The sequence below is a fragment of the Gopherus evgoodei genome, unplaced genomic scaffold (assembly GCF_007399415.2).
Source record: "Gopherus evgoodei ecotype Sinaloan lineage unplaced genomic scaffold, rGopEvg1_v1.p scaffold_34_arrow_ctg1, whole genome shotgun sequence".
Taxonomy (NCBI): domain Eukaryota; kingdom Metazoa; phylum Chordata; order Testudines; family Testudinidae; genus Gopherus; species Gopherus evgoodei.
In genome coordinates, this window is record NW_022060016.1 from 6028091 (window position 1) to 6053907 (window position 25817).

The following is a 25817-nucleotide window of genomic DNA, read 5'->3' on the forward strand; positions in this document are numbered from 1 at the left end:
GTTTGGGGGAGGGAGTGGAGTGGGCGTGGGCCCTGGAATGGAGTGGGGACACGGCCTGGGGGTGGATCGGGGATGAGAAGATGTGGGGGGCTTGGGGGAAGGGGTAGAGTGGGGGCTGAACATCCCCCGGGAACAGAGGATGTCGGTGCCTATGGCAGATAGAGAGAAGTATTGGAAACAAAGGGATACGTATCGAATGAAATCAGAACCCGCTCCTAGAACCTAGTATTGCTCACGGCGTTTTTCAGCCTAGTGGGCTGAAATCCTTTTTTCATGAAACCAGCCGTGCTCTCAGCTTGTCCCCTTAGTAAAGGATGCAGCGTGTAGCTCTACCTAGTTATAGCCCAGCAATCCATCGTCTTCCCTTGGAAACAGGACCCCTCCTGCTGGTTCATGTCTTCCTGCCACTTCCCTCTCTGGATGGTCTCACAACCCCTTGGTCAGCATTCACTTCAGCGGGTGCCCACTGCGAACCATACAATACTCCCTGGCCTGAAAGAGAGCTGTTTTTCGCCATTTGGTGACCGTCCCCACGTCACAGACCATAACACCTTACCTATTACTCGTACATACATCTGACAGTGAGCACCGTGACACAGGCTTTCCTGTGGTGACACTTTCCAACCATTGAATCATGTTATACCCTTCTCTGCTAATTTGAAAAGCCCATTATTAAATATGTGTTTCCCATGCAGGTATTTATAGACTGTGATCAAATCTTCCCTTAACCTTATCTTTCGTAAGCTAACTAGATTGAGCTCCCTGATTCTATCACAATGAGGCAGACTTTCCAATCTTTTAATCATTCTTGTGGCTCTTCTCTACCCCCTCTCCAATTTATCCACATATTTCTCGAATTGTGGACCCCAGAACTGGACACAGGATTCCAGCAGCAGTCACATCAGTGCCAAATACAGATGTAAAATAACCTCCCTGCTCCTATGCAAGATTCCCTTGTTCATACATCCCAGAATCACATTCGCCCTTTTGACCACAATGTCACAATGGTAGCTCTTGTCCAGCTGATTATCCACCACAACCCCCAAATCTTTTCCACAGTCACTGCTTCCCAGCAGAGAGTCTCCCAGCCTGTAAATATGGCCTGAGTTCTTTGTTCCTAGATGTATATTTACATTTAGCCATGTTAAAACACAGATTGTTTGCTTGTGCCAAGTTTACCAATCAATCCAGATCACTCTGTATCAGTGACCTGCCCTCTTCATTATTTACCACTCCCCCAATTTTGTGTCATTTGCAACCTTTATCAGTGATGATTTTATGTTTTCTTCCAGTTCATTGATAAAAACATTAAGCTGATCCTTGCAGGATCCCATTGGAAACACATGATTCCCTGTTTATGGTTACATTTTGAGACCTATTAGTTAGCCAGTTTTTAATCCATTTAATGTGTTTCATGTTAATTGTATGCAGTATTGTTGTAGCCATGTTGGTCCTGGGATATTAGAGAGACAAGGTGTGTGAGGTAATATCTGTTAGTGGACCAACGTCTAAGCTTTTGAGTTTACACTGACCTCTTCTTCAGGTCTGGGAAATGGACTCAGAGTGTCACAGCTAAATAAAAGGTGGAACAGATAAATCTTTTATACTTATTCTAGGGATCATTTGAGATGTTAATTTTATATCATTCTAATGTTTTAATTAAAATGTTGGTCTGTAATAGACGTCAGGAAGATGTTTGCCTTAAGTATATTACGTCAATACTGTTACCTTTGTCAACCTGTAGCCTTTTATTTTATTTAAAGTGAATTTTGTAATGTGGTATTATAACCCCATGGGTTCGGCTCAGGTGGCTACAGATCCAAGCTTAATAGAGTAAAAGTCACCAATGCTACTTGCTTCCGATTTAGAGTCTCTAGGAACACATAAAGACCAGGGTAGTGACCACATGTACATTCACATGTACAAAGTCTTGTCTGTTTTACAAATTTTATTAAAGTTACAATTAAAGTTATGATTACCCAACCATATAGAAAGTCTATACACCCCTATGCACAAGTCACAAATGTAGTTCTACTCACTCCTAAACAACAGTGTTAGGGTCTGATGGGTCTCTCATGGATTGATCATCAGTAGATGAATGATTCCTGCTGGAGTTTCCCATGGGGAGCTCAATTTTTCTGTTCTGGGCATCCTCTTTTATGATGTGATTCTGTCTATACCTGCATTCGGCGCATGTCCAAAAAAGTGTCAACCCTCTTTTTTTCTTATTAATCTGATGTCCCCTAGAAAGGTAAGGGACCCCGATTTCTCTTGTAGACTCTCTTTATTCTCATTATCACTGACACACAACCTGTATCATATGACACATGTTGGAAACAGATGTGCCTTTACAAAATTTTTATGATTTAAAATTAATCTTCCAGCTATTTTTTTTGCAATATTACTACTTGGTAACTGTTTTCCCATAACCGTAGGGCATCAGTTAGTCTTTGATCACTTACTTATGTCAGCATTTGTTAGCTCCAATGCCTAAAAGAGCTAAGCTAAAATCTTTCAGGCCTCGGCCTACAGGCCTTGCATTTCAACCCTACTTACTTAGATACCGAATACATGATTATTCCCTCTACATACTGATCAATCTCTCATTTCTATAGTCCTACATATTACATGCCAGTATACAGCAATGATTAATACAGTTGTGCACATAATGAGGATACTATGTACAATAATTCATTCCTTTCATTCAATTTGCATCCCTCTTGGTGCAGTGAATACTTTACGTGAGTTGCTACTGTCCAAAATTTCAGGCAGTGCTTGGTTTGCCTTGTGTTAAGTTACTACACAGAACTGTTACTTTTTGTCATAGAGCACACATTCCATAAGAGATCTTCGTTTGGTTAGCTGCACTGGGCATGATACCAGTGTTGCGTTGCCATTGGTACCTTCCCAGCTGGCCACACAGTGGGGTCTTTACTTCAAACACATCATACGCACAGACCCATTGATGCCCCTTTTGAGAGCAACAAGCAATCTGTGGGACTTTCCAGCTTTGGGCATTTTGGTGATACACCACCAGCAAAGGGATTTGTATACATATCTTATAGATGGGTGGTCTATGGAATGGACAGCTAATTGATCAAACACCTCCTTATTTGTATGGCCAAGTAATGATTATGTGAACAAGACATATAAGGATTGTAAAATGTCACAGGTTTTTCTTAACATGTGTCATGATTTGGAGGTGGTGTCTCAGATCCCAAGTTTCTAACTCAACTAAATGTTATTTTTTTTTATATTTGGTTTGGTATTTGATTTTCTCTCCTCCATGTTGATCCCTGATTAATTTGGGTACGTTTCTCTTAGGGCATGTCTACACTTACAGAGTTCTTGCACTGTAAGTTTCACCGGTGATAGGGAACCAATGAAAGTAAAGCCCTGGTTTGTGTACTCACTCACTTCCTCAGGCATCAGAGAGTGTTTACACTACCAGCACTTCCATCGCGGATGAAAGCAGCGCTGTAGGGCAACTATCCCACAATGCAGCTCTCTCGATAGGTATTGTGGGGCGTGGGGGTGAGCAAAAGGCATTCTGGGCCCCTGCTCAGTGCCCTGTGCTGCCCTGCTTCATGTCTCAGGAGCCCCATTACTTCCTGGTTTCTTTGTGTATTTTTTTTTAAACCTCCTGCTGTTTGGCTGCTTTCCCCACCATACCTAAAAACAAAGGGAAAAGGAGCTTCAAATTTCCTGAGGTTTACAGGGGGAGGGGTGGATGTCTCTGCATCAGAGCAGCAGAGATGCTGGAACTGTGGGATATCCTCCGGAGGCCAAAGGGACATCCTAGGAGTAAACACTCCTAGAACGTGTCTTCACTTTCACAACAGCACAAAAAGAACAGTGGTAGGGGCTGTATGCCTTTCATGAAGACGGTTTTCTGTCTGCGGTGAAACTTCTGAGTTTCGCCACAAAAAGTCATTAACAAGTGTAGACGCTACCGTGGTTTTAGCGCAAAAAAGAGACTTTTTGCACTTTGGTAAGTGTAGACATACCCGTAGTTCCAAGATTGTCAGATATAATGAATAGTATCTATTGCATATTCATTGTATAATGAACAAATATCTTCTTTTCCAAGTTAATGCTTTTTTTCCTGATCATTTATTGTATTTTATCAATTTTCATCTTCTTTTGAGCGTCATTAAACAATTTGGTTATTTCATACATATTATACACTGTATTTCATTTTTCAGTTGCTGAACCATAAATTCCCTTTAATGTGGGGTCAATTACTTTTGTTAGCTTTTTCCTGACTCTCATAATTGATATGTCTTTTGACTCTTTTAACAAGAACCTTATTTCAAATGAGCACTTTTGTACTAAATAAATCCGGGACAGTGTTTAAAACTTCAAAAAGGGTTAATTCCTTCTTTTCTTCTAGAAACATAAAGGCTGGTTTGTATCTTAATACCTACACTGGTAATAGTCTGTACTTCTTGTTGATAAGCAGTCATCTTATCAATGAGAAGTATTGAAAAGGAAGATGCAACATTAGTATCCTTACACTACTAAATTCACTCATTTACCAATTAGATAAATTTAATACAACAGGGATATGAATAAATTGTACTCGATTGATAAATACCCCTGGTACAGACGTAGCTGTGAGACCACTAACAGGGCCTTCTTGTAGAACTGGACTTTTCACAGGGTTCTGTGAATCCTAATCCTTTTTGATGACTATGGCTTGTACCTTTATTTTAATATATTTATTAATAACTTTTCCACTATCCAATGACTTAATTTGGATACGAGCTTCATATTCTCCTTTATTTTCATTATTTAGGTTACATATGACATTGCACCTGTCCCAACCCTCTCTCAACTCATTGGGCTTTGTAACCATGTTCCCTGCCTAATGAGTGCCATTCAGTTGAGAGTGAGTCCCTCCATTGGGGTATGCCAGGTACAGTTCTGCTGCCCTCGGTTCACACAACACTGGCCAAGCAGTCCCGTCATGCTGAGCACCTAGGCAGGGTGGATGTGTCCATGCAACAAGATCAGCTTTTGAAGTCTTTTTCCACAACTCACCACTAGATGTCAGGGGAGAGCTCATTCAGACTCTGTTTACGTCAGGGGTCGGCAACCTTTCAGAAGCGGTGTGCCCAGTCTTCACTTATTCACTCTAATTTAAGGTTTCGCGTGCCACTCATACATTTTAACATTTTTAGAAGGTCTCTTTCTATAAGTCTATAATATATACACACAACAATAGTTTAGTTAAAGTAAATAAGGTTTTTAAAATGTTTAAGAAGCTTCATTTAAAATTAAATTAAAATGCAGAGCCCCCCGGACTGGCGGCCTGGACCTGGGCAGTGTGAGTGCCACTGAAAATCAGCTCATGTGCCGCCTTTGGCACTCGTGTCATAGGTTGCCTACCCCTGGTGTAGACCACAGTTAAAATAGTTTGGGCTAACACCGAGGGAAAGGGTAAGGTCTCAGGAATCGCTGAGAGAATGGGAGAGAGTCTCCTTGATTCCTCTATAGCAGGAGGAAGTCACATGCTTCCAGGTGGGAGGTTGGTTGAGACCAGCTCCTGCACTGCAGATGGAGGCAACACCACCTCAGAAAGCGATGGGGGTTTAGTGCCTGCCAGGGAGAGAATTGTCCAGGTTATCTGCCAGCAGGTTGGAGATGAACCAGAGACAGACCCCACTCTAGGGAGCATAGGGAGATATGTCCCAGAGGGGAGCCCAGAGAAGGGTGAAGGAATCTCAGGAACCACTGAGGTGGGTGAGGGTTCCTGTGACTCTGTAACACAGGGAAGTAGGGTTCTTCCCAGTATGGGAGAGGCTGAGAATAGCTCCTTTCCAGCAGAAGGCATCAGACCCTCAGGATTAGGGGTCAGAGAGGTGTTGTCAGTGATTAAGGAAACTATCTCAGTTGTTAGCTGGCATAGTTTTGCAGCTGAATAGGGATGGGCCCCTTCCTAGGCAGCACAGAGAGATGTGTCTTAGAAGTGGGCCCAGAGGAGGAAACTGGGGAAGGAATAGTGGGGGTACAGGAATGTCTCCTCACTGGTCACTTGGGAGAGGATACCCAGGACCGAATGGGTGAATCAGCAACTGATGAGCCTGTGACCCAGGTTCAGAGAGGGAACTGTGAACCGACCTCTTGGAGGGGAGCAGTCACACAGCTGACTTCTCAGGGACAGAGAAAGGGGAGGCAGAGGGTACCGCAGTCCTGGTCCCAGTTTGTCTGGATGCTAGTTCTGATGAGTTTTTGTAAAGTAACTGTGTCTCTTTAAACTGATGCAGCTCCAATACCTGTAATAATGGAGGAGTTGAGACCAGAAAATTGCCAAGCGGTAGTCTGTGAGAATGCAAATAACCCAACTAATAGAGGTGTGGGGCAGGAGGTGTCTTCCCCCAGGCTGGTGAGACACAGAAAGAAGCTGTGGAAAAACTGCTGGGAAAGAGTGCATCAGATCAGAGGGTAAACAAACTTCGCTCAGAGAACACTGATCACAGTCCATCAAAGAACACTTAACTCACAATGGAAGATGCCCATCTACAACAAATAGACTTTCCTGTGAACATTATATCTGGAGTACAGGTAATGGCTTCTGCTATGACTAAACGAAAACGTGCATGGACATGTGACTTGCCCATGTGCCGTAATGACCTGCGCCCTCCCTCACCCCTCCCATCAGGGCCTGACTGGCAGGATCCGCTGCGATGAAGTTGGAATTTTCTATAATATTTTTACAAACTGGGTCAGTGCCTCAGTTTCTCCTATAGTTTGCATAGCTGCCCAGTATGGGTGTGGGAAGGTCTAAGGACAATGTGTGTGTGTGTGTGTGTGTGTGTGTGTGTGTGTGTGTGTGAGAGATTTCCCAGTCTGGGAGGAAAGAATAGAATCCCAGATCAGCCAGGGGGCCAAAGAGACAATGTGGCAGTGCCAATGATTGATGCTCTCAGCAGGAAAGCTGGGCACAGACCCCAGCGGGAGAACAAAGGATGGGGAAGTGGGGGGATACGTGTTGGCTGCTGGAGGAAGAGCTCTCGCACCTGGGAACTGAACAAGGCAGTCAGACAGAGAGAAACAGAGCCCCAAAATGGGTTCACTCTGGCTCAGTTGGGCTCAGGGCTGACCAGAACCAGCTCCTCTGGACCTTCCTCTCGCTGTGCTGCCCCAAGGGCTCCCTGTGCTGCGTGCCAGAGCCTAACAAACCCGACTGCTTTGATACTGCCGGGAGTCACTGTCAATCCAGGCTGAGGTGCAGGAATCTCTGCTGGGCGCCAAGGCTCTCCCAGGTGTCCCTCAGCTGGACGCACTGGGCAGAGTTGGCAGGGAGGAGAAGGAGGCTGCAGCCCAGGGATCAGTCTCAGCGGTGGTGAGGCTGAAGGATGAGTGGGACCCCTCTGGGGCTGGCACACCGAAGGGTTCCTCCAAGGGACGGTTCCAAAGCTGGGGGCGTAGCCCTGATCCTGGGGCTCTGTGACAGCTGTTTCCATCCCCTTTGCTCCCCCAGTCCCCCAGGCCAAGTTTCCAGATCACTGGCAGAAGCATGGGGTATTGATCAGAAACGAGGAGCAGGCTGGCCCTGTGCACAGGAGCGTGAAGGGGGGGCTCAGGCAGCTCCCTGAGGGTGGGCAGCAGAGGGGCCCAGGCTGGCCCTGCACGTGGAGGGAGGGCAGAGGGGAACCTCAGGCTGGCACAGGCAGGAGGCAGGGAGGGTTTGGGCAGGCCCTGTGGGGTGTCCCATTTCCCCTTAGGGAAAATATGGTCATGCTAGTAGCAGGGCACAGTGCAGAAGTAGTGAGACCAGCCAACAAGAGAGGAAAAGAGACATTGTCACTGCTAGTGATCTCCATGGGGGGAGGAGGGGCTGGGAGCCAGGACTCCTGGGTTCTAGCCTCACTCTGGGAGGGGAGTGGGGTCTCATGATTACAATGTGCAGGGATACAGGATAGCCTCAGAGGCAGCTCCCACCGCGTGACTCTGGTACAGTCTCCACAGCTGGTTTCGCTTCCTTCTCCTAGGCTGAGCTGGCACTTTGGGTGTGAAGGAGACTTACCCTAAACCCAGCCTGGGGGTGGGGCTGACCTCATAGGGCCCTTGTTCCTGACCCCCCATCCCTAGCTCTGGGACAGGTGGGGTCTAGTGGTTACAGCAGGGATGTGGGGAGTCAGAGTCTACTCCCTGCTCTGCACAAGGCTCACTGTGTGACCTGGCGTAAGTCGTGTCCTGTCTCTGTGCCTCAGTTTCCCCTGCTGGCACGGCGTGCTCAGGGAGGAGACGAGGCAGGGGTGAGCTTCAATTGACTTAGGCTCCGCAAGCCTGGGAGGAGGGAGAAGTGAAGCAGCGACGGGGTGCTCATGCTCGTGCACGGAGCAGGGATAAGCTGGGGCGGGGGGGTGTCTGAGGGTGGAGGGTGGGGAGCTGCCGCAAGGGGAGTGCCTCAGGGCATGCGAGGGGGAGTTGCCGCTGGGCGGTCGCTCGGGGTGGGGAGGCACGGTGGGGGGCAAATTGGAAGTTTTGCCTAGGACGCGAAACATCCTTGCACCGGCCCTGGCTGTGTCTACACCACAACCACAGCAGTGGCACAGCTCAGCTCTGCGGCTGTGCCACTATAGTTTTGTGATGCAGATGCTACAGCAATGGAAGGGGCTTTGCCGTCTCCGTAGTTAATCCACCCCTCCAGGTGGCAGTAGCCAGGCCATGGGAGAATTCTTCGTTCCACTTTCTGGTGCCTACCCCAGAGCTTAGATCGGCTTAATACCGTCTCCAGGGGTCTGAATTTTTCACACCTCTGAGTGATGTAGCTGGGTCGATCTAAGGTTTAGGTGTAGATTAGGCCAAGCCTCAGCTTCCTTCAGCTAGAGTAAGGGCATTCACACAGCCCTCAGCATCGCTTTAACTGCACGGGCTGATCCTCGCACTCGCAGTCAAACCCATGCACCTGTCCCATGTCTACCAGGCCTCCGTGGATCAGTTCTGCTGACTCCCTGTGACTCAGCTTCAGGAACAGCTCCTGTGCCCCCTCTGCACCATATGTCCCAGAATCAGCTGTGCCAAGAGGGGTTTGTTTGCTCAGCATGTTTCGGGAACACTTATTTCACAATCCAGTGATATAAATAAAGCCACAGTGCAGGGCATGAGGGTCACTTCTCCTCTGTGGGCTCAGTCACACACACCCACTGGGTCACTGCATGGGGTGCAGAGGGAGGGGTCTCTGCAGTGAGAGGCCTGTCATATCCCCTGGCCCTTTGGGTCCCTGCCCCATCTCCCCAGCCTCCCAGCCTGTGACCATCACACGGAGCTCAGCCTGTCTCTCTCACAAGGACGATCGCCTGCCCTAACGCCTGGCCACGCTGCCCCACAAGGACTGTGCTATGAACATGGGGTTTCCTGGGTGCCTCCTGCTCCCAGCTAGGCACCCCCTTGGCAGGAGCTCGGCTGCCTGCGCAGGAGCCGGGAACACAAGGATCCCCATCCTCCTGGCCTGGCTTTGGGGTGAGTGGCCTTTTCCTTTTTCTCTGGCTTTGAATAGCCTTGGGGGCACCCTGCAATTCTCCAGCCCCACCTGTCAGACACGGCATAGCTGTGTCCTGGGAGCCAGAATGCCTGGGCTCTATTCTTGCCTTGGGAAGGGGAGTGGGGGCCAGCGGTTAGAGCAGGAGGGCTGGGAGTCACAACTCCTGGGGTCTATTCCTGCCTTAGGAAGGCGAGTGGGGTCTAGTGATTTGAGCAGGGTGTGGAACCAGGAGCCATAAATCAATCTAACTGCATGTACGATATTACAATACAATTAGTTTAACTTTTGTTAAGAGTAAAAAGAAACTGGCATGTCTCTGAATCCTGGCGGTGTTTCCCAGCGGCCCTTGGCTGGTCTCTTTAGGAACACAGGACACAAGGCTGGAAGGGCATGTTATAGAATCCCAGTCACACACTTATCAAGTGCCATCTTCACATGCATCTGAGGAAGTGAGGTTTTTTACTATGAAAGCTTATTCAAAGAAATCTGTTAGTCTTTAAGGTGCCATTGGACTCCTTGTTATTTTTGTGGATACAGACTAACACAGATACCCCTGATACATCTTCAGATGAGTTAGCACGTTCTCCCCTCACCCACTAGGAGGCTGTTCCAGAATCACCTTCTCATTTTCAGTCTAATATGACTCCTGGACAGTTTATCCCCATGTCTTCTTGGGCCAACACTGTCATTTGGCTTCAGTAGCTCTTCTCCCTCCCCGGCATTCCCCAAATCGATTCATGCAGAGCAATCAGATCCCTTCTTAGCCTGTGCTGTGCCAGCTAAACCAGCCAACCTCTTCCAGGCCCCTCTCGTACGACCAGCCTCCATCCCCCAACCACCCTAGCAGCCCTTCTCTGGACCTGGTTCAGTCTGAATCCATCTGTCTTGAATGTGGGTGACCAGAACTGCACACAGGATTCCCCGAATGACATAACTCCTGTCTTGCTCTTACTGTGTTTGTTCAGTGTTTGAGGATCCATATCTTAACCATTATTCATTATGCAAACACAAGAATTCATGTTATGACAGCACTGTATGCTGAGATCAAGGCTCTGTGGTGCTGGGCTCTGCACTGGCAGGGCGACAGGCAGCCTCTATCCCCAAGAGCTCAGTCTAAATGGAGAGGATAGAGAGGGGCAATTGGGGCACAAAGAGGGGATCTGATAGCAGTTGTTGGGAACGGAGCCCTGGTCTCATCACTCCCAGCCTAGTGCCCCTCAGCACTTCCACTGTGCTTGGTGCCGTACAACACACAACCAGAGACAGCCACTGGGCTCACAGTCAGCCATGAAATGTGCTGTCCCCAGACACAGCCTGTCTCAGACTCAGGTAGGCACTGACAGAACCTGGAGAACAAAGACAAGATAACAGTAAAATCTCAGCTCCCTCTCAGCACCCACCAGCATTTCCAGAGGGCCAGCAATTCATTTTGTAAGCCCCAATATAGAGAGATGACGGCCCCGTTGCTGGACACTAAATGAAGAGAAAGTTTTCAGATGACTGTAATGATGCTGCTTTTGGCGGGACACTTCTGAGAGTATCAGTTCAGGACAAATTGCTTAGAGCAGGGCAGTCACAGCCTAAGGCTGGGCGTCCTTCACTGCTAAGGCACACCAAACCAGCCAGCCAGAGAGGACTTTGGTTTTACCCCACTGGCTAATCATAATTCACACAAGCGATTCCCGTAGACACTCCAGTTTCCCAGTACCACCACCAGGGCCCCACTCTTTATGGGGACAAATGGTTATGAAAACCAATGTCCCAGTAAAAGAAAAACAGTTCTCCCGATCCCAAAGAACCAAGCCCCAGACCCAGGTCAATATATAAGTCAGATCTTACCCACAAATCACACTGTTGCCAATCCTTCAGCATCTAAAATCGAAAGGTTTAGTCATAAAAAGAAAGAAATATAGCTGAGAGTTAAAATTGGTTAAATGGAATCAATTACATATGGTAATGGCAAAGTTCTTGGTTTAAGCTTGTAGTAGTGATAGAATAAACTGCTACAAACCAAGTCTCTGAGTACAACCACAACTGGGATGGGTCTTTCAGTCCTTTTTTCAGAGCTTCAGTTTGTAGCAAAGCTCCTCCAGAGGTCAGAAGCAGGATTGAAGACAAAATGGAGGGGTTTTCAGGGCCTTTTATATTTTCTGCCCATGGAAGGACACCCCTCTGTTCTTACTGTGGAAAATCACAGCAGCAAGATGGACGCTGGAGTCAAATGGGCAAGTCACATGTCCATGCGTGACTCTGTTATTTACAGGCAGACACCATTGTTTACATGTTAGTTTGAACATTCCCAGGAAAGCTCAGATGTAGATTGGCATCTCCCAAAGTTCATTGTTAGTTAAATGTTTCTTGATTGGGCATTTACTGAGAATAGTCCTTTCTCAAGAAGCTGACCAAATACATCACTGAGGCTACTTAGAATCAAAACACATTGAGATACAATTACGTAGCCAATATTCATAACGTCAACTACAAAAATGATACACACATACAGACAGCATAATCATAACCAGCAAATCATAATCTTCCCATAGACACCTTACATGACAATCTTTGTACAATGTTTGATGAAAATATATAACAGTGGTTGCAACAATGATCTATACGGTTACAGTTTATGTCAGTAATGTCACAATGACACAGTTGAGGGAGTGGAAATAATGAAGAGGACAGGTTGAGAGATCTGGGCATTTTGGAAACTGGGTGCAAGCAAACAATATGCATTTTAATACAGCAACAGGCAAATATATACATCTAGGGACCAAGAACACAGTCCATAGTTACATACTTACACTCTCTCCCGGGAAGCAGTGCCCCTGAAAAAAATTTGGGGGTCACAGTGGATAATCAGCTGAACACAAGCTCCCAGTAAGAAACTGTGGCCAAAAGCGCCGCTGTGATCCTGCGACGCACAAACAGGGGAATCTCTAGTAGGAGCAGAGAGTTTATTTTACCTCTGCATTCGCACTGGCGTGATCAATGCTGGAATCCTGTGTCCAGTTCTGGTGTCCCCAATTCAAGAAAGATGTTGATGAGTTGGAGAGGGTTCAGAAAAGAGCCGCGAGAATGAGTAAAGGACTAGAAAACCTATTTAATCTGTTTCACTTAACAAAGAGAAGGTTAATGGGTGACTTGATCACAGTCTTTGAGTATCTACACGGGCTCAGGGAACAAGTATTTCATAATGGGCTCTTCAATCTAGCAGAGAAAGGGGGAACAGGATCCAATAGCTGGAGCTGAAGCCAGACAAATTCAGCCTGGAATAAGGCATTTACCAAGGATCGTGGTGGATTCTTCATCACTTTTTGACAACTTTTAACTCAACATTGGATGTTTTTCTAAACATTCTAGGAGTTATTTCAGGGCAGGTCTCTGGCCTGTGCTATACAGGACTCAGACTAGATGACCACAGTGATCCCTTTTGACCTAGGAATCTATGAATCTGTAAACGCCCCGAGTCAGACTGAAACTTTCTATCATCCTATCAGAGTGTGCTGGGTGTGTGGGACTGGGGCAGGTTTGTGGAGCCCCTGGACTCTCACAAAGCTGCAGAAACACTTTGCATTCAAAGTTTCTCCCTTGATCTGAAAGCAGCATTGCTGGGGTCCCAAGTCTGGTGAAAAATTCATTCACTAGAACAAATGTATTACATTGATTCATTCTGTACCTATTAGCCTCAGTGAAATCCAAACCAATTATTATCTCACTCACAATCTTGGCTTCTTGCTTGAATTCCAGTGCTCCTATTTTCAAACCCAATTTCCCCCATTTTTGGAAGGATGCATATGCCCCAGTCAGGGGCCATGTCTACACTGTGCATAGAACCTGCTGCGGGGGTGTGAATTGCAGCGTGTACTAAAAAGCTGCACTCGGATTGATCTGTGTGCACGCTGATGGCGTGAACTGAAGGTTCCTAATTTGAGTTAACGTCCCGTGAAAGAGGACTAGGGTAACTATGGTAACAACCCCTCCGTACACTGGGCCGGCAGGGGGAGTTCACATGTTGTAACTGCCCCCCCATACACACACGCTGGGCGGGGCAGGGGAAGGTCACACACTGTAAATATCCTGCCCTCCCTCCCCCAACCCACACACATACACACTGAGGAGAGCGCTAGGCCGGGCCAGACCTGGGAGGAGCAGGGCATCATGCTCCTGTCCCAGGTGTGGTCTGGCTACAGAACTTGCTCATCCACCCCAGCTGTGTTCATCCTTAGATCCTTTAATGCCCTGCCAGGTACGGCTGAGGTTCGGCTCCCTAAGGGATGTTACACACAGCGCCTCCCAGTGGCTGAGCAGAGCACTACAGGTTAACATCCCAGTCCATCTCCCCCATTAAGTTCCATGTTCCTGCCATTTATTCACACTGTCACGCTGGCTGTGAAGTTCAGGACAGATCAGTCTGTCCAGTGTCTCTGAATCACCCTAGGCTCCTAACTGAAAAATGCCAATGTGTAGCAGCTTGGCCATCTGGCTGGCCCCTAATTACAACCAGGGACGGCTCTAGGCATTTTGCCGTCCCAAGCATGGCAGGCAGGCTGCCTTTGGCAGCTTGCCTGTGGGATGTCCCCGGTCCCGCGGATTCAGCGACAGCCTGTGGGAGGTCCCCAGTCCCGCGGATTCAACGACAGCCTGCGGGAGGTCCACCGAAGCCGCGGGACCACCAGACACTCTGCAGGTATGCCGCCAAAGGCAGCCTGCCTGCCGCCCTCGTGGAGACTGGCAGAGCGCCCCCCATGGCTTGCCTCCCCAAGCACACGCTTGGCGTGCTGGGGTCTGGAGCCGCCCCGGTTACAACAACTGACTGGTGGTGTTCTGGAATCCTTGAATCGTCTTCTCATTCTGCATCCGCCGTCTGTCGGGTTTGCTCTGTGGATGGTGTCTGTTGAACTCCCCCTGTTGGTCTCGGTCACTGTGATCCAGGCGCTGAATTCTCTTCCTTGATGACAGCTGGAGCCGTCCATCCTTTTTTTCCATCCAATTTCAGGTGAACACGGTCAGTGGGTTCCAGACCCGGCAGGTCTCAAGCTGAGTGATGGCCCTTGTAAATGTGTCTGTCGTGTAGGGGCCAGCTGCCCCCACTGGCACTGGGTGGGTTGTTTGGCTGCCCTCACTCCATGCCAGGGAGAGGGGAGGGGTCAAGGAGCAGTTGGGACTCTGGGACTGAGAGAGCTTCTAGCCAATCAGAGAACTCCAGTCTAGGGCCAATGGATAGTAGCCAGTGCCCCAAGTCAGTCTGACTGACCAGGCAGCCAGGCCAATCAGGGAGCCCGGCTGAGGTCCCGGCCTCCATGCATGCTGGGGAAGGAGACAGCGAGAGCAACCCCAGGGAGGAGCTGGGGCGGAGCCAGGGGGAGAAAAGCCATGTGAGAGGGTGGGAGGGGCTGAGTAAAGACCGGGCCACATATGTGGGGGCTGGTGAGGGGGGCAAGGCTGGGGCCAGCAAGTGGGAGGAGGGTCAGTAAGGGGCCGGGGCCAGGGATGGTGAGGGGTGCGGTCAGGGACATTGAGAGGGTGGGGCCAGCAAGGGGGAGGGGTGAGGATTGATGAGGGGCTGGGGGCGGGGCAGGAAGTGGGGCCAGTGAGCATGGTGAGACTTGGTGACAGGGGCAGGGTGATAATCCATGGGAGGGCCAGGACAGGGTCAGTGGGGAGGGTGGGGTGAGGGTTGGTGAGGGGGGCAGGGCCTGTGAGTGGGGTAAGTGCTGGCGAGTGGGGTGAGAGGCAGGGGGGCGGCAGGGCCAGGATCAGTCAGTCAGGGCCGCCCAGAGGATTGAGTGGGCCTGGGGTCTTCGGTGGTGGGGGGGCCCTGCTTCGGCGGTAATTTGGCGACGGGGGGTCCTTGCGCTCCGGGACCCACCACCAAATTGCCCCGAAGACCCGTGGTGGGGGCCCCCCCACTGCTGAATTACCGCTGAAGACCCGGCACTTCGGCGGTGGGTCCCACTTCAGTGGTAATTTGGCGGTGGTGGGGTCCTTCTGCCCCAGGGCGGAAGGACCCCCCGCTGCCGAAGACCCAAAGCGGAAGAAGCTCCGGGGGCCTGGGCCCCGCAAGAGTTTTCTGGGGCCCCCAGAGCGAGTGAAGGACCCCCCTCCAGGGGCCCTGAAAATCTTTCGTGGGGGCCCCTGCAGGGCCCAGGGCAAATTGCCCCACTTGCCCCCCTCCCCACCCCCTGGGCGGCCCTGCAGTCAGGAGGTGGGGTGAGGAGTGGTGAGTGGGGCAAGGTTCACTTAGAAGGGTAGGGGGTGGGATGAGAGTTTGTGAGGGGATAGGGCCCCACCATGACACGTTGATAGGCCCAGCCTGGCAGAGCCCCATGGAGGGGAGCGAACCCAGCAGCAGAGACAGGGACTGCAGGGGGGAACTGGAGGATCATGACCTTGCTGTGAGGGAGCAGGAGACAGGCAGAGACCCAGTGAGGGGGAGTGAGTGGGCAGCCGCGAGGGCCCAGAAACTGCCCCGCCCCACACATACTACCCTGAGACCTGCCATGCAGGGAACCGTGAGTACCCCGGCCTGGGGCGTTTCAGACAGCCCCTGAGCTGGCCAGATGGCTGCAGCCAGCTCTGCAGGGGCTTGTCTGATCTGATCCTGTGGCAAGGCCCCTGCATTAGCCATGCAGAGTCTGGACAAAGGTGACCCCACCTTGCAGTGGAGGCCATGGCTCAGAGGACGGGTTTTTCTTTTCTCGATTTCTCTCCTTTTCAGCTGACCCTTGGCTACAGGGGCTGAGCAGCCTGCTGCCCTGGTGAGTACTTGGCGGGGCATTCACCGGTGTGGGAGAAGCGGGTCTTTGTCACTCACAAAAGCTACTGGGGAACAACATTTAGTGACCCACGGAGCTCTCTCTCGGGGGAGAAGATGTGGGGCTAGCGCAAAAAGAGAAAAAAGGGGAGAAGTCTGGACACTGCTGTAATAATTTGTGTGGAACTTCGAGGGAAGCCATAAGCTGGGGGATGGGACATCGCCCCTCATCACACTCGTTCTGGGGCTTGCAAACCAAAGAGTCAAATTTCAGCACCCCAGAGAAGAGACTGTTACTGCTGAAAGTGTGTTGGTTTGTAAGTGTACACACAGAGTAAATAGTTCACATCCGGGTGTAGGCTGTAGTGGGATGATTTGTTTAGTATATTTTAAAATCTTTCAGCTGCTTAGTGTATTCTGTAGCCTGCTAACAAGTTTTCTCCCAGTTTCAGGCTGTTCCTGAGAGAGAGAGAAATCTGTTGTATTTGAGTTGGCGTTTTGTGTGTGTGTGCCCTTTTTAAGAGCTTAGGTGTGGATACAGCTACTACCCCAGTTAGGGGAATGTTACTCATTGGGAATCTATCTAGTAGCCAGGCAGGAGCACCCCAGCTCGCAGATGGACCCAACATGGATAAGAGGAGAAGCTGGGGAGGAGGAGGTACTGTGGTGAGGGGACAAGGCAATTTGGAAGCCCCTTGGCCATAGTCTCCTGTGTTCAGGTTCAGTCCTGAGGCTTCACGAGCAGCTGTGAGGTCCCACAAGGAGAATGTCATGGACTCACAGGACTCGTACTCTCTCTTGGCTCTGTACGGTCCTTGGGAGGAACTCCTTCAGTGCGACAGCCCTTCTCGAGGGTCCACTCTCCCTCAGGGGTTAAGCTGTAGGCCTCTCCACCTCCTGGAACCGCACCTCTCTGAGCCCTCAGCATGTCTGTCTCTCATGGTGGAACCCCTGAGGGAGTCTATGCGCTCTGGATTTCCTCTCAGAGGGAATAATGCAACCCTGATCTCTAGACCAGAGTGACTTTCAACCAGTGTAAAACAGGAGGGATTACTGAATGTCTGAACACAGCACAGGCAGTTCTTAGAGCCCTTGCACCTGGCAACCCTCAGCACAATACATCTAGGTCTCTCCTGCATCCAGGCTGGCTTTGGCTGCTCTCTCCGCAGTCCAGAAGCTCCCTCCTTCCAGCTGGGCATCTGATATCACCGTCTCCCAAGCTCCACCTGTGTCCTTTGTCTTCTATCCCAGGTAAAGAGGCCACCTGGGCCTCCTCTTCTCTCAGCCTTTCCTCTCCTCTCGTCTGTCCTTTGTTTCCCCTCTGACTGCATCGGGGTCCTCTCTCTGCAGCCCACTGTCCTCCCACTGGCCAGAACCAGCTGTGACTCCCGAGCTAGGCCTCCTGGTGACCAAGTCACCAGTCATTGGGGTATCCATTCTCCAGGCCATTCGCAAGCCCTCCGCCCCCCTCGCTCCTTCCTGGCAGGGTCACCAGGGCAGCTTGGGAGGAAAATTCTAACTACAGGGGAATCCCCGCTTACTTGTCATAACAAAAAAAGAAAAAAGATTCACCCAGCTGAATGGGTGGCAGGATCCAAAAGAACCCAGACCTGTCCATCAGAACCTGTAAGCGGATTGCCATTAGAGGAGGTAATCAGGTGGAGAGGGGCGCTACGCTAGTGTCCCATCTCTTCCTACAGACAGTGAACCGGGCCCAGCCTGTTCCTTTGGGTAATGGCGGGGTTGGTGAGAGATGGGTTGCTTCTTGTCTCACTGAGATATCTTAGGGTGGGGTAGGGTCCCATTTTACAGTACCCCTGCCCCTAATGCAATTAAAATAAGATCAGTTTAGCCTTCTTATCTGATTTGGCGATTCTCTTCTTGTCTGGCCCCTTTGGAGGTAGGTCCTTTTCCAAAGTTGGACCAGTCGTTCTGAGTTGTCTTCGCATCAGGAGTTGTGCTGGACTATATCTAGCGCTGCTATTGGTGTTTATCTGTAACTCAGAAGAGCAAGGTGCTGTAGGATTTTCTTGGCTGGCTGTACAGCTCTTTCAGCTTCTCCGTTCACTTGGGTAATGTGGGAGGCTCATGATAAGATCAAAATCATATTTCGTATGGAATGTCAAATTCTACTGTGGTCCGTTGTCTGTCACTAGTAGCTCTGGAATACCAAAGTGAGCAAAAATGCACTTCAGTTTCTCGATAACACTGTGACATGTCTTTCAAGTACATTATCTCTATATACCTGGAAAAATAGTCCACAATGACCGGATAATGATGGCCTCTGAATTTCCATAAATCTGCAGCTAGTCTCTTCAAGGTCTCTCTGGTGGGAGTGTCTGTACACTGTATGGTTCAGCATTGTCTCTTAACTTGATTTATACTGGATCTCCTTTCAAAAGCCCAATATCATAAGAATATAACCGGATAAGAGCAATGGTCCATCTAGCCCAGTATTCTGTCTTCTAACAGTGGCCAGTGCCAATTGCTTCAGAGGGAATGAACAGAACAGGCAATCATCAAGTGATCCATCCTCTGTCGTCCACTCCCAGCTTCTGGCAAAAAGAGGCTAGGGACACTCAGAGCATGGTGCTGCATCCCTTCCCATCCTGGCTAATAGCCATGGATGGACCTATCCTCCATGAATTTCTCTAGTTCTTTTTTGGACCCTGTTATAGTGTTGGCCTTTACAACATCCCCTGGCAAAGAGTTCCATAGGTTGACCTTGTGTTATATCATCAAATCCTCCAGTGAGTTCTTCCACTTTTCTCATTAGGCCCATTCCGGCTGCCATACTGAATCTGAGAAGGTTGTTGGTCTATGGTTCTTTGATCACCTGCACTGTGAATGCAAAGCTTTTGTCTTAGTAAGTTGTTTCTGTGGTGAACTGGCCCATGCAGTTCAGAATATCTCCAGGGCTAGTCACAGCTGTGTCAGGTGACTTCAGCTCTGGGAGGGATTGAAGGGGAATGTAAGTCCCTTCTGAAATGCCTGAGACATCAGCTCCTGAATCAATTTGCTAGGCAATTGTCTTGCCATGAACATTCAGTTTCACTCTCCAGGCAGGCTCTATGTCATTGCAAGTGGCGGATCCCAGAAACAAAGGCTCTTGATTGTCTGTAATCTGAGTCAGCTCCCAAACTATTTTGGTGCTGCAAGCAGCTGCAAAATGTCCATATTTCATGTGTCGCTGGCTGGACATGCATCTTCTCTTGGGCTAGGACTTTTTCCTTGAGCATGTAGGCCGGGATTTGTCTCTCTTAGCCTGGGTGTTCTCTCTCCTGGCTTCAAGGGTATTATGATAATAAGCTTTAACACTCTAGCATCTGTTTAAACCTTCTAAGACTACAGCTACACTAAATTGTTTACAGTGGTGGAGCTGCAGCGATGCAGTGGTGCTGCTGTAAGCTCTCTAATATAACCACTCTGAACTGATGAGAGAGCTCTCCAGTCGGCTTAACTACTCCAGCCCCGTGAGCGATGGTAGCTACGTCTGTGAGAGAGCGTCTTTTGCCCACATAGCGCTGTCCACACTGGTGCTTAGGTCAGTGTAACTTACATCGCTCGAGGGGGTTTTTCAGAACCCTGAACGACATAAGTTATACTGCAGCAAATGCTGGTGTAAACATTGCCTAAGCTAGTTTCATGTTTTTCAAGTTGCTCCTGCCTTTGGTTCTGTTTGACTAATTCAGACTGGTTTGCTATTTGAACAGCTGTGGCTAGAGTTAAATCTCTCTTCAGTTGTAGCGGCTGTGAAAGGTTTTTATCTGTTAACCCAATAACCAGCTTGTCTGTGACATTTTCAAGCTTTGCATTCCCAAAATCACAGTTTTCAGCCTATCTGTGCAGAGCTCTTATAAAACATTCCAAACTTTCCCCGGGTTTTTGAGTTCTCTCGTGAAAACAAGCTCTCCCATAAGCTGCGTTTCTCTGAGATATAAAGTATGCAGCAAACATAGCCAGAGGCCTTTCATAGTCACCTTTGTGACTGTCTTCAGTAACATGAAAGGATTTAAAGATATGCTCTGCCTCCTTCCCGTAGCCGACACTAAAGAAGATTCCTGCATCTCTCCAGTGTCTTGTGCAGCTTGGCAGCAATGTGAAATCTTGGTTCCAGTGCGTCCATGGTGAAGTTTGTGAAAGCTGAAGTTCTCTGGGGCACTGAAGAGTGGCCTGGTGACGAGATCCTGCAACCTTTGTAGCTTTGCTCTATTTCTGTTCTTAGTTTACTCCAGACACTGTCGTGTTTTTCTGTACCAGACATGGACTGCTCACAGACTTTGCTTTTACAGACCACAATCCTTTAATGCTCTGCCAGATATGGCTGAGGTTAGCTTTAAAAAAGGTATTTTACACACATCGCCACCTAGTGGCTGAGCAGTATAATGCAGTTTAGCACTGCATTACACAGCGTGTGGGGCTGTCACACTCCAGGTCGGAGGGAAGACAGGCCTGAGGGGAGCAGGGTGTAGGGGGTCTTGAAACATTTCTGCACTGGAAAGATTGGCACAGTGGCAGCTGTGCCGCTATTGCACTTCTGTGTAGATGAGGCCGACGCGACAGGAGGGGCTCTCCCATTGGTGCAGGCAATCCACCTCCCTGAAAGGCAGAGATAGATAGAAATACAACATGCAGCTGAGTCTTTTCTCTCAGTTAGGGTGACCAGACCTCCCGATAAAATTGGGACTGTCCTGGTATTCAGCTGTTTGTCCTGCGTCCCAACGGATGTATGGCTGGGATGCCAATTGTCCCGATATTTTGTTCTTGCCACCTGGTCACCTAAACTCTCAATGCATCAAGAGATGGCAGGGGAGAGCTCACTCAGGCCACTGCTTACATCAGCCAATGTTTGGAGATCCCCAAGGTGACCAGCCCTGGAGACAGAGACTTACCTCATCTCTTTACTTTCTTTCAGCTTCCATGACAGGATTCCCCATGACAGGTAAATACAAACATAAGGAGAGCGTGGGGGGGTCTGTCCATATGTGTGGGGTGCATGCTGCAGTGTGCGGGTATCTCATAATTTGGGGCGAGGAAGGGCAGAGTTAAGGTTATTTAATCTAGTCGTTCAAGTGTAGGACTGGAGAGCTGGGTTCAAATCCTGCCTCCTCCAGACTCACCCCATGGTCTCAGTTCATCACTTCCTCAGTTTCCCTACCAGTGAATTGTCGACAAGGTGGGCTGTGTGGCAGAGTGAGCAGAGCACAGGGCATCCTGGCTGTTGGGTACTTGTGGAAATGCCTGAGCCTTTCAGCATTTCAAGGGCTCACCCTTGCCCAGTAAGGCTGATTGAAATTTCAGCTCTGGCAGCGGCTGTCCGAGCCACATCAGTCTGAGGTGGCCCCAGATTTACCCTGGGATATGATCTGCCCCAACAGACATTTTTGTCTTTTAGTTATTGTTAGAGCTGTTTCAGCTCAGCTCTGGCTGTGGCTGGTGAGTGGCCCCACCCCTGCAAAGGGCAAGGGGAGGTGCTGTGCTTACACTGGGGCACCGTGACACCAGCTGGGGCCTGTGAGAGGTGGGGGTGGAGTAGCAGGAACTGGGCTACTGTGGCACCCTCAGGACCAGGACAGGGCTTGGTTCAGCCCGGGACCAGCCCTGCCTGTCTGGACACTGTGGAATATGGAGGAGCCGAGTCAGCCCCAGTCAGCGCCAGTGGAGTCTTTGAGGAGCAGAACTACAGCCCTGTGAGGCTGCTGCTGTTGGCTCTGGTCAGGCAGGGGCGTAGGAGTGCAGACAGGCAGGGAACCCAGGCAGGGACAAAGGGCAGTTCAGTCTCCTGACCAGTTTTGCCCTTTGCCCCTTGGCTGGGAGCCGCTCAGACTGAGGGCTGGCTTGGTCTGCACACACCTGTCCTGTCATGGAGGGGAATTAACCCCAGCAGCTCATTTTACATTTTGGGCATCAGAGAGCTGCAGTGGCTGCGACTTCCACTCACTACCAGCTTGGACCCAGGGCCCAGACGTGAAAGCAGAGTGCCTGTTCCCCCATGCCAGCCACTGCCCCTCCCTCAGCTGGGGCCAAATGGGAACTGGTGCCCTCTGGGGAAAAAGCCCCAGGTCTCCTTCCCCCCGTGTACTGCATCAGCTTGTCCCTCTCGCACAGACTGTACTGGAGCCAGAGTACCTTGGGGGGAAAGACCCTGTATCCCATTCTCCATCCCACGAGTCAGCCATTCCCCCAGCTCTGGGGCTGGGTCAGAGCTGGTGACCTCCATTGAGGAACCCCGCCGTGTCCCATTTCCAGCTTCCCTAAGCCAGCCAGTCTGCCACACTGGGACTGAATGGGAGCCAGAGTAAACAATGGGGAAAAGCCCCATATTCCTTTCCTCTAGCCCGTTTATTCCCTTGGGGTATTTGCAGACTCAGGCAGCCCAGAATTAAGTCAGCTCCGACTGGTGAACAGCCCGAGTCGCTGTGCTGGGAGAGTCGAGGTGCTTCACAACCAGTTGTGGGGAACCGTGTGTGATGACTACTGGGATTTAACTGATGCTGGAGTCGTGTGCAGGCAGCTGGGCTGTGGGACAGCGTTATCAGCCCCAGGCGGAGATCGATTTGGGCGAGGATCAGACCATATCTGGCTGGATAACGTTCACTGCACAGGGACAGAAGCTGACCTCTCCGATTGCAGGACTCAGCCTTGGGGAGACAATAACTGTAACCATGGAGAAGATGCTGGTGTTGTGTGCTCAGGTAACTCTCATCTACCACCATGCATGTTGCAGGGAGTAGGGTGGGAAGCTCATTATGGGGTATTGTCCCCTCACAACCAGTGCTGATCCCAGCATGGTGCTTGGGACCTGTGCTTCAGAGAGCAATATGGTGGTTCCAATAGGGGGCACTCTCCTCTCACATGCTGTGCTAACCCTAATTCTCCTGAGTGCTTCAATGGGCCTATGCAGCAGGGAGCAGGGTGGGAGCTCAGTAAAGGGCACTCTCCCCTTGAAGTCAGTGCTGGGGCCAGTGCCCTAGTGCAGTGCCAAGGGGCTTGTGCTGAAGGTAGGGGGATGGGGTGTCAGTAGGGGGCGCTTCCCCTTGTAGTTGTGCTGACACCAATGCCCCAGTGCAGTGCTATAGGCCCCTGGCATGAGAAAGCTTGGTCTGTGCCTACTGGGGTTCAGCTCCCCAACTCTCGTGGCTGCAGGCCACACATGTCATGCCCTCTAGGCCACACGGGATGGCCTCTCTCCAGGTTGGCAATAGGCACATTCCACCTGCAGCCCTCCACTTGTCTCCTTGCAGCACCCAGCCCCTGTCCCATTGGGCACTCAAAGCAGTGACAGATCTGCTGCTCCCAAAAGAACATGGTCCCAAAGTGACCAGCTCCACCTCCCATCTCTGCCCAAATCAATGCACAGCTCTAGATACCTTCATAGTCACACCAAGGACAAGTGATTTCACAGAGTGTAGAGATTCGAGGGGTAGCAAGGAGAAGGGCTGGAAAGAAATGGTTCCATGGCCCATAAAATCATATCACGCTGACTAAAGCCTAGACTCACTGAACGAGATACTTTTCTGTCTGGTAGAGCAATGCTCACCCTACAGTCCTTCCAGGTTTTACTCCAGGCTTGGCTGTGATCTCCTCTTCCTGAGACAAACGCTGTCAGCCGCCTCCTCGGTGAAAGGGAGCTCTTGCCCTCTCTCCTCTTTCTTTGTAGGTACAGACCATTGTGTCTTCCCAGAGGAGGTCTCTCTTCAAAGACTTGTGCTGAGGGTCCTTTATCTTTGCAAATTCTCAGGTTCCCACTGGGCCCAGACAGTGAATACAGTGAAAAACGTCATATTCTACATTTTACTTCTCTCTTCAACTATGTCGCATGCAAACATATTGCACGCATATGGGCGACCAGCGGGCTGCTGGCTTTTGGTAGAGACCTCACATGCCACCCGCTAGCCACTCACCACTCTGCTGGCCCTCACTTTCTGCTGCCCCGGGCCTCTCTACTGTGACCTCTGCAGGTCGCTCTCTTGAGGCTCCACCCAGCTCTCAGTGACTGTCAGCTGCTAGTGGGGAACCCTCAGTGCTGAAGCAGCTGGGCAGAAACACTGTCTCACAGCAGGTGATTTCAGCTCTAGTGATCACTGAAACCAAAAAGACTCCTAATGGAGCCTTAATTAACTATCTTTGATGAGTGGTGAGGGGCAGATTAAACCATGCCTAGACCTCTTACACAGAGCCCACACCCCTCAGCAGGAACACCCATCTCCACCCCCTCTCACTCTTGATAGGGGTCTGGTGTCTGAGCTCCCTGGTTAGTGGGTTCAGTTCAGTTGTGGGTGACTCCCTCAGTCCAGCCAGGCTAAGCACAGATCTGCTGCCCTTTACTCAGACAATCAGGACAACAACATTTCACTACCCCTTCATTCAAGTACTACAGTGATTTGTAACCCAGCATTAGCCAACACAGCTCTGTCTGCTGGATACTAGGCAGAATGGGTGTGTTTAAGTAAACGCAATCTGGTCCTGAAGCCTTTTCCCCGCCCCAGCTCATCACTAGCTATCAGGGGAGAGCTCATTCCCACCTTGCTTACATCCTCGAGGTCCAGTCTTCTAACAGGGCTCTGCTCCACCACATGTGTGACTATATGTATTGCTGCCCCATAGGCACAGTGAGAAGATCAGGCTTACCCAAATCTCTCTATTGTATCAATTCCTTTGGCCAGTCCAGTCAGGGGCCTGTTAAAAGTAGCCCAGGATCTTCATCTCAGGTTGCAAATAGGCAGATAGAAGTTAGGGCTTCTGAAATCCATCAGTACGCCAGTCTCTGTATCCCTGAGTTGCTGCCCCTGTGTGAGGACACAGCTGTCAGCCCAGTTCTGCCATCATTCATCTGAGACTGGTACTGTGCTGACAGCACTAGACATGAGTGCAGCAATGGCTGTCACAAAATGATGTTGCCAATTCAGTCATGGCGAGTGAGGAGCAACCGCAGGGGCAGGTGTTTGCTTCAGGATGGGGCCGACCTGCTTGTAGGAAGTGTGCATTGCCTCTGCGCTGGTTGGAACCATTGTCAGCCTGGTGCACAGCAGGTTCCTGCCAGGCGTCCCTGGGCTCCAGGCAGTTCTATGGGGGATGGATTCTGGGTGACGTTCTCAGGGAGCTATGGAGCGAACACATGTAAATTCAATGCTGATGTCAGGCTAAGGCAACCACTAATGACTCGGGTGACTGTGTTCAGCTCCCAATCACAAAAGATGCTTTTGCCAGTGTCTGGCCCGCAGCGCTGCACAGTATCGCACTGAAGAGGATATCAGCTCCAGAAGTGAGGGTGTAAATCTGATTCCTAGGAGGTTCCCGCCAGCTTCTGCATCAGGGAAGTGCAGAGGGTGATTTTTTCATTGTGTTCTAATGGGAGCAGTAGGACAGACTGCTGTCCAGTCTGCTAAACTAGGTGACAGCTGGCTGGAAGGGTAGTGAACAAACTTCAACATTGCCCAAGTGATTAGCCTGGTCAGAGGTAGGGAGCCCTTGACAGGGAGTCGCTGTGTGCAAGGACCGGTCAGACCAGTCAGCAGGAGGTGCTACATTCCCCAGCAACAGGAGAGATCAGATGCACAGGAACCTCCT

The 25817-nt window shown here is 50.1% G+C and overlaps 2 protein-coding genes across 2 annotated transcripts in view; one reads left to right on the forward strand and one right to left on the reverse strand.

Moving 5' to 3' along the window:
- LOC115641316 overlaps window positions 1–25817 on the reverse strand; it is a 627798-nt gene that overhangs the window by 347143 nt on the left and 254838 nt on the right.
- LOC115641394 (deleted in malignant brain tumors 1 protein-like) overlaps window positions 21168–25817 on the forward strand; it is a 44522-nt gene continuing 39872 nt past the window's right edge. The window contains exons 1-2 of the mRNA XM_030544518.1: window positions 21168–21189; window positions 22613–22942. Coding sequence (XP_030400378.1) covers window positions 21168–21189; window positions 22613–22942 — 352 coding nt within the window. The remainder of the gene's footprint in view (window positions 21190–22612; window positions 22943–25817) is intronic.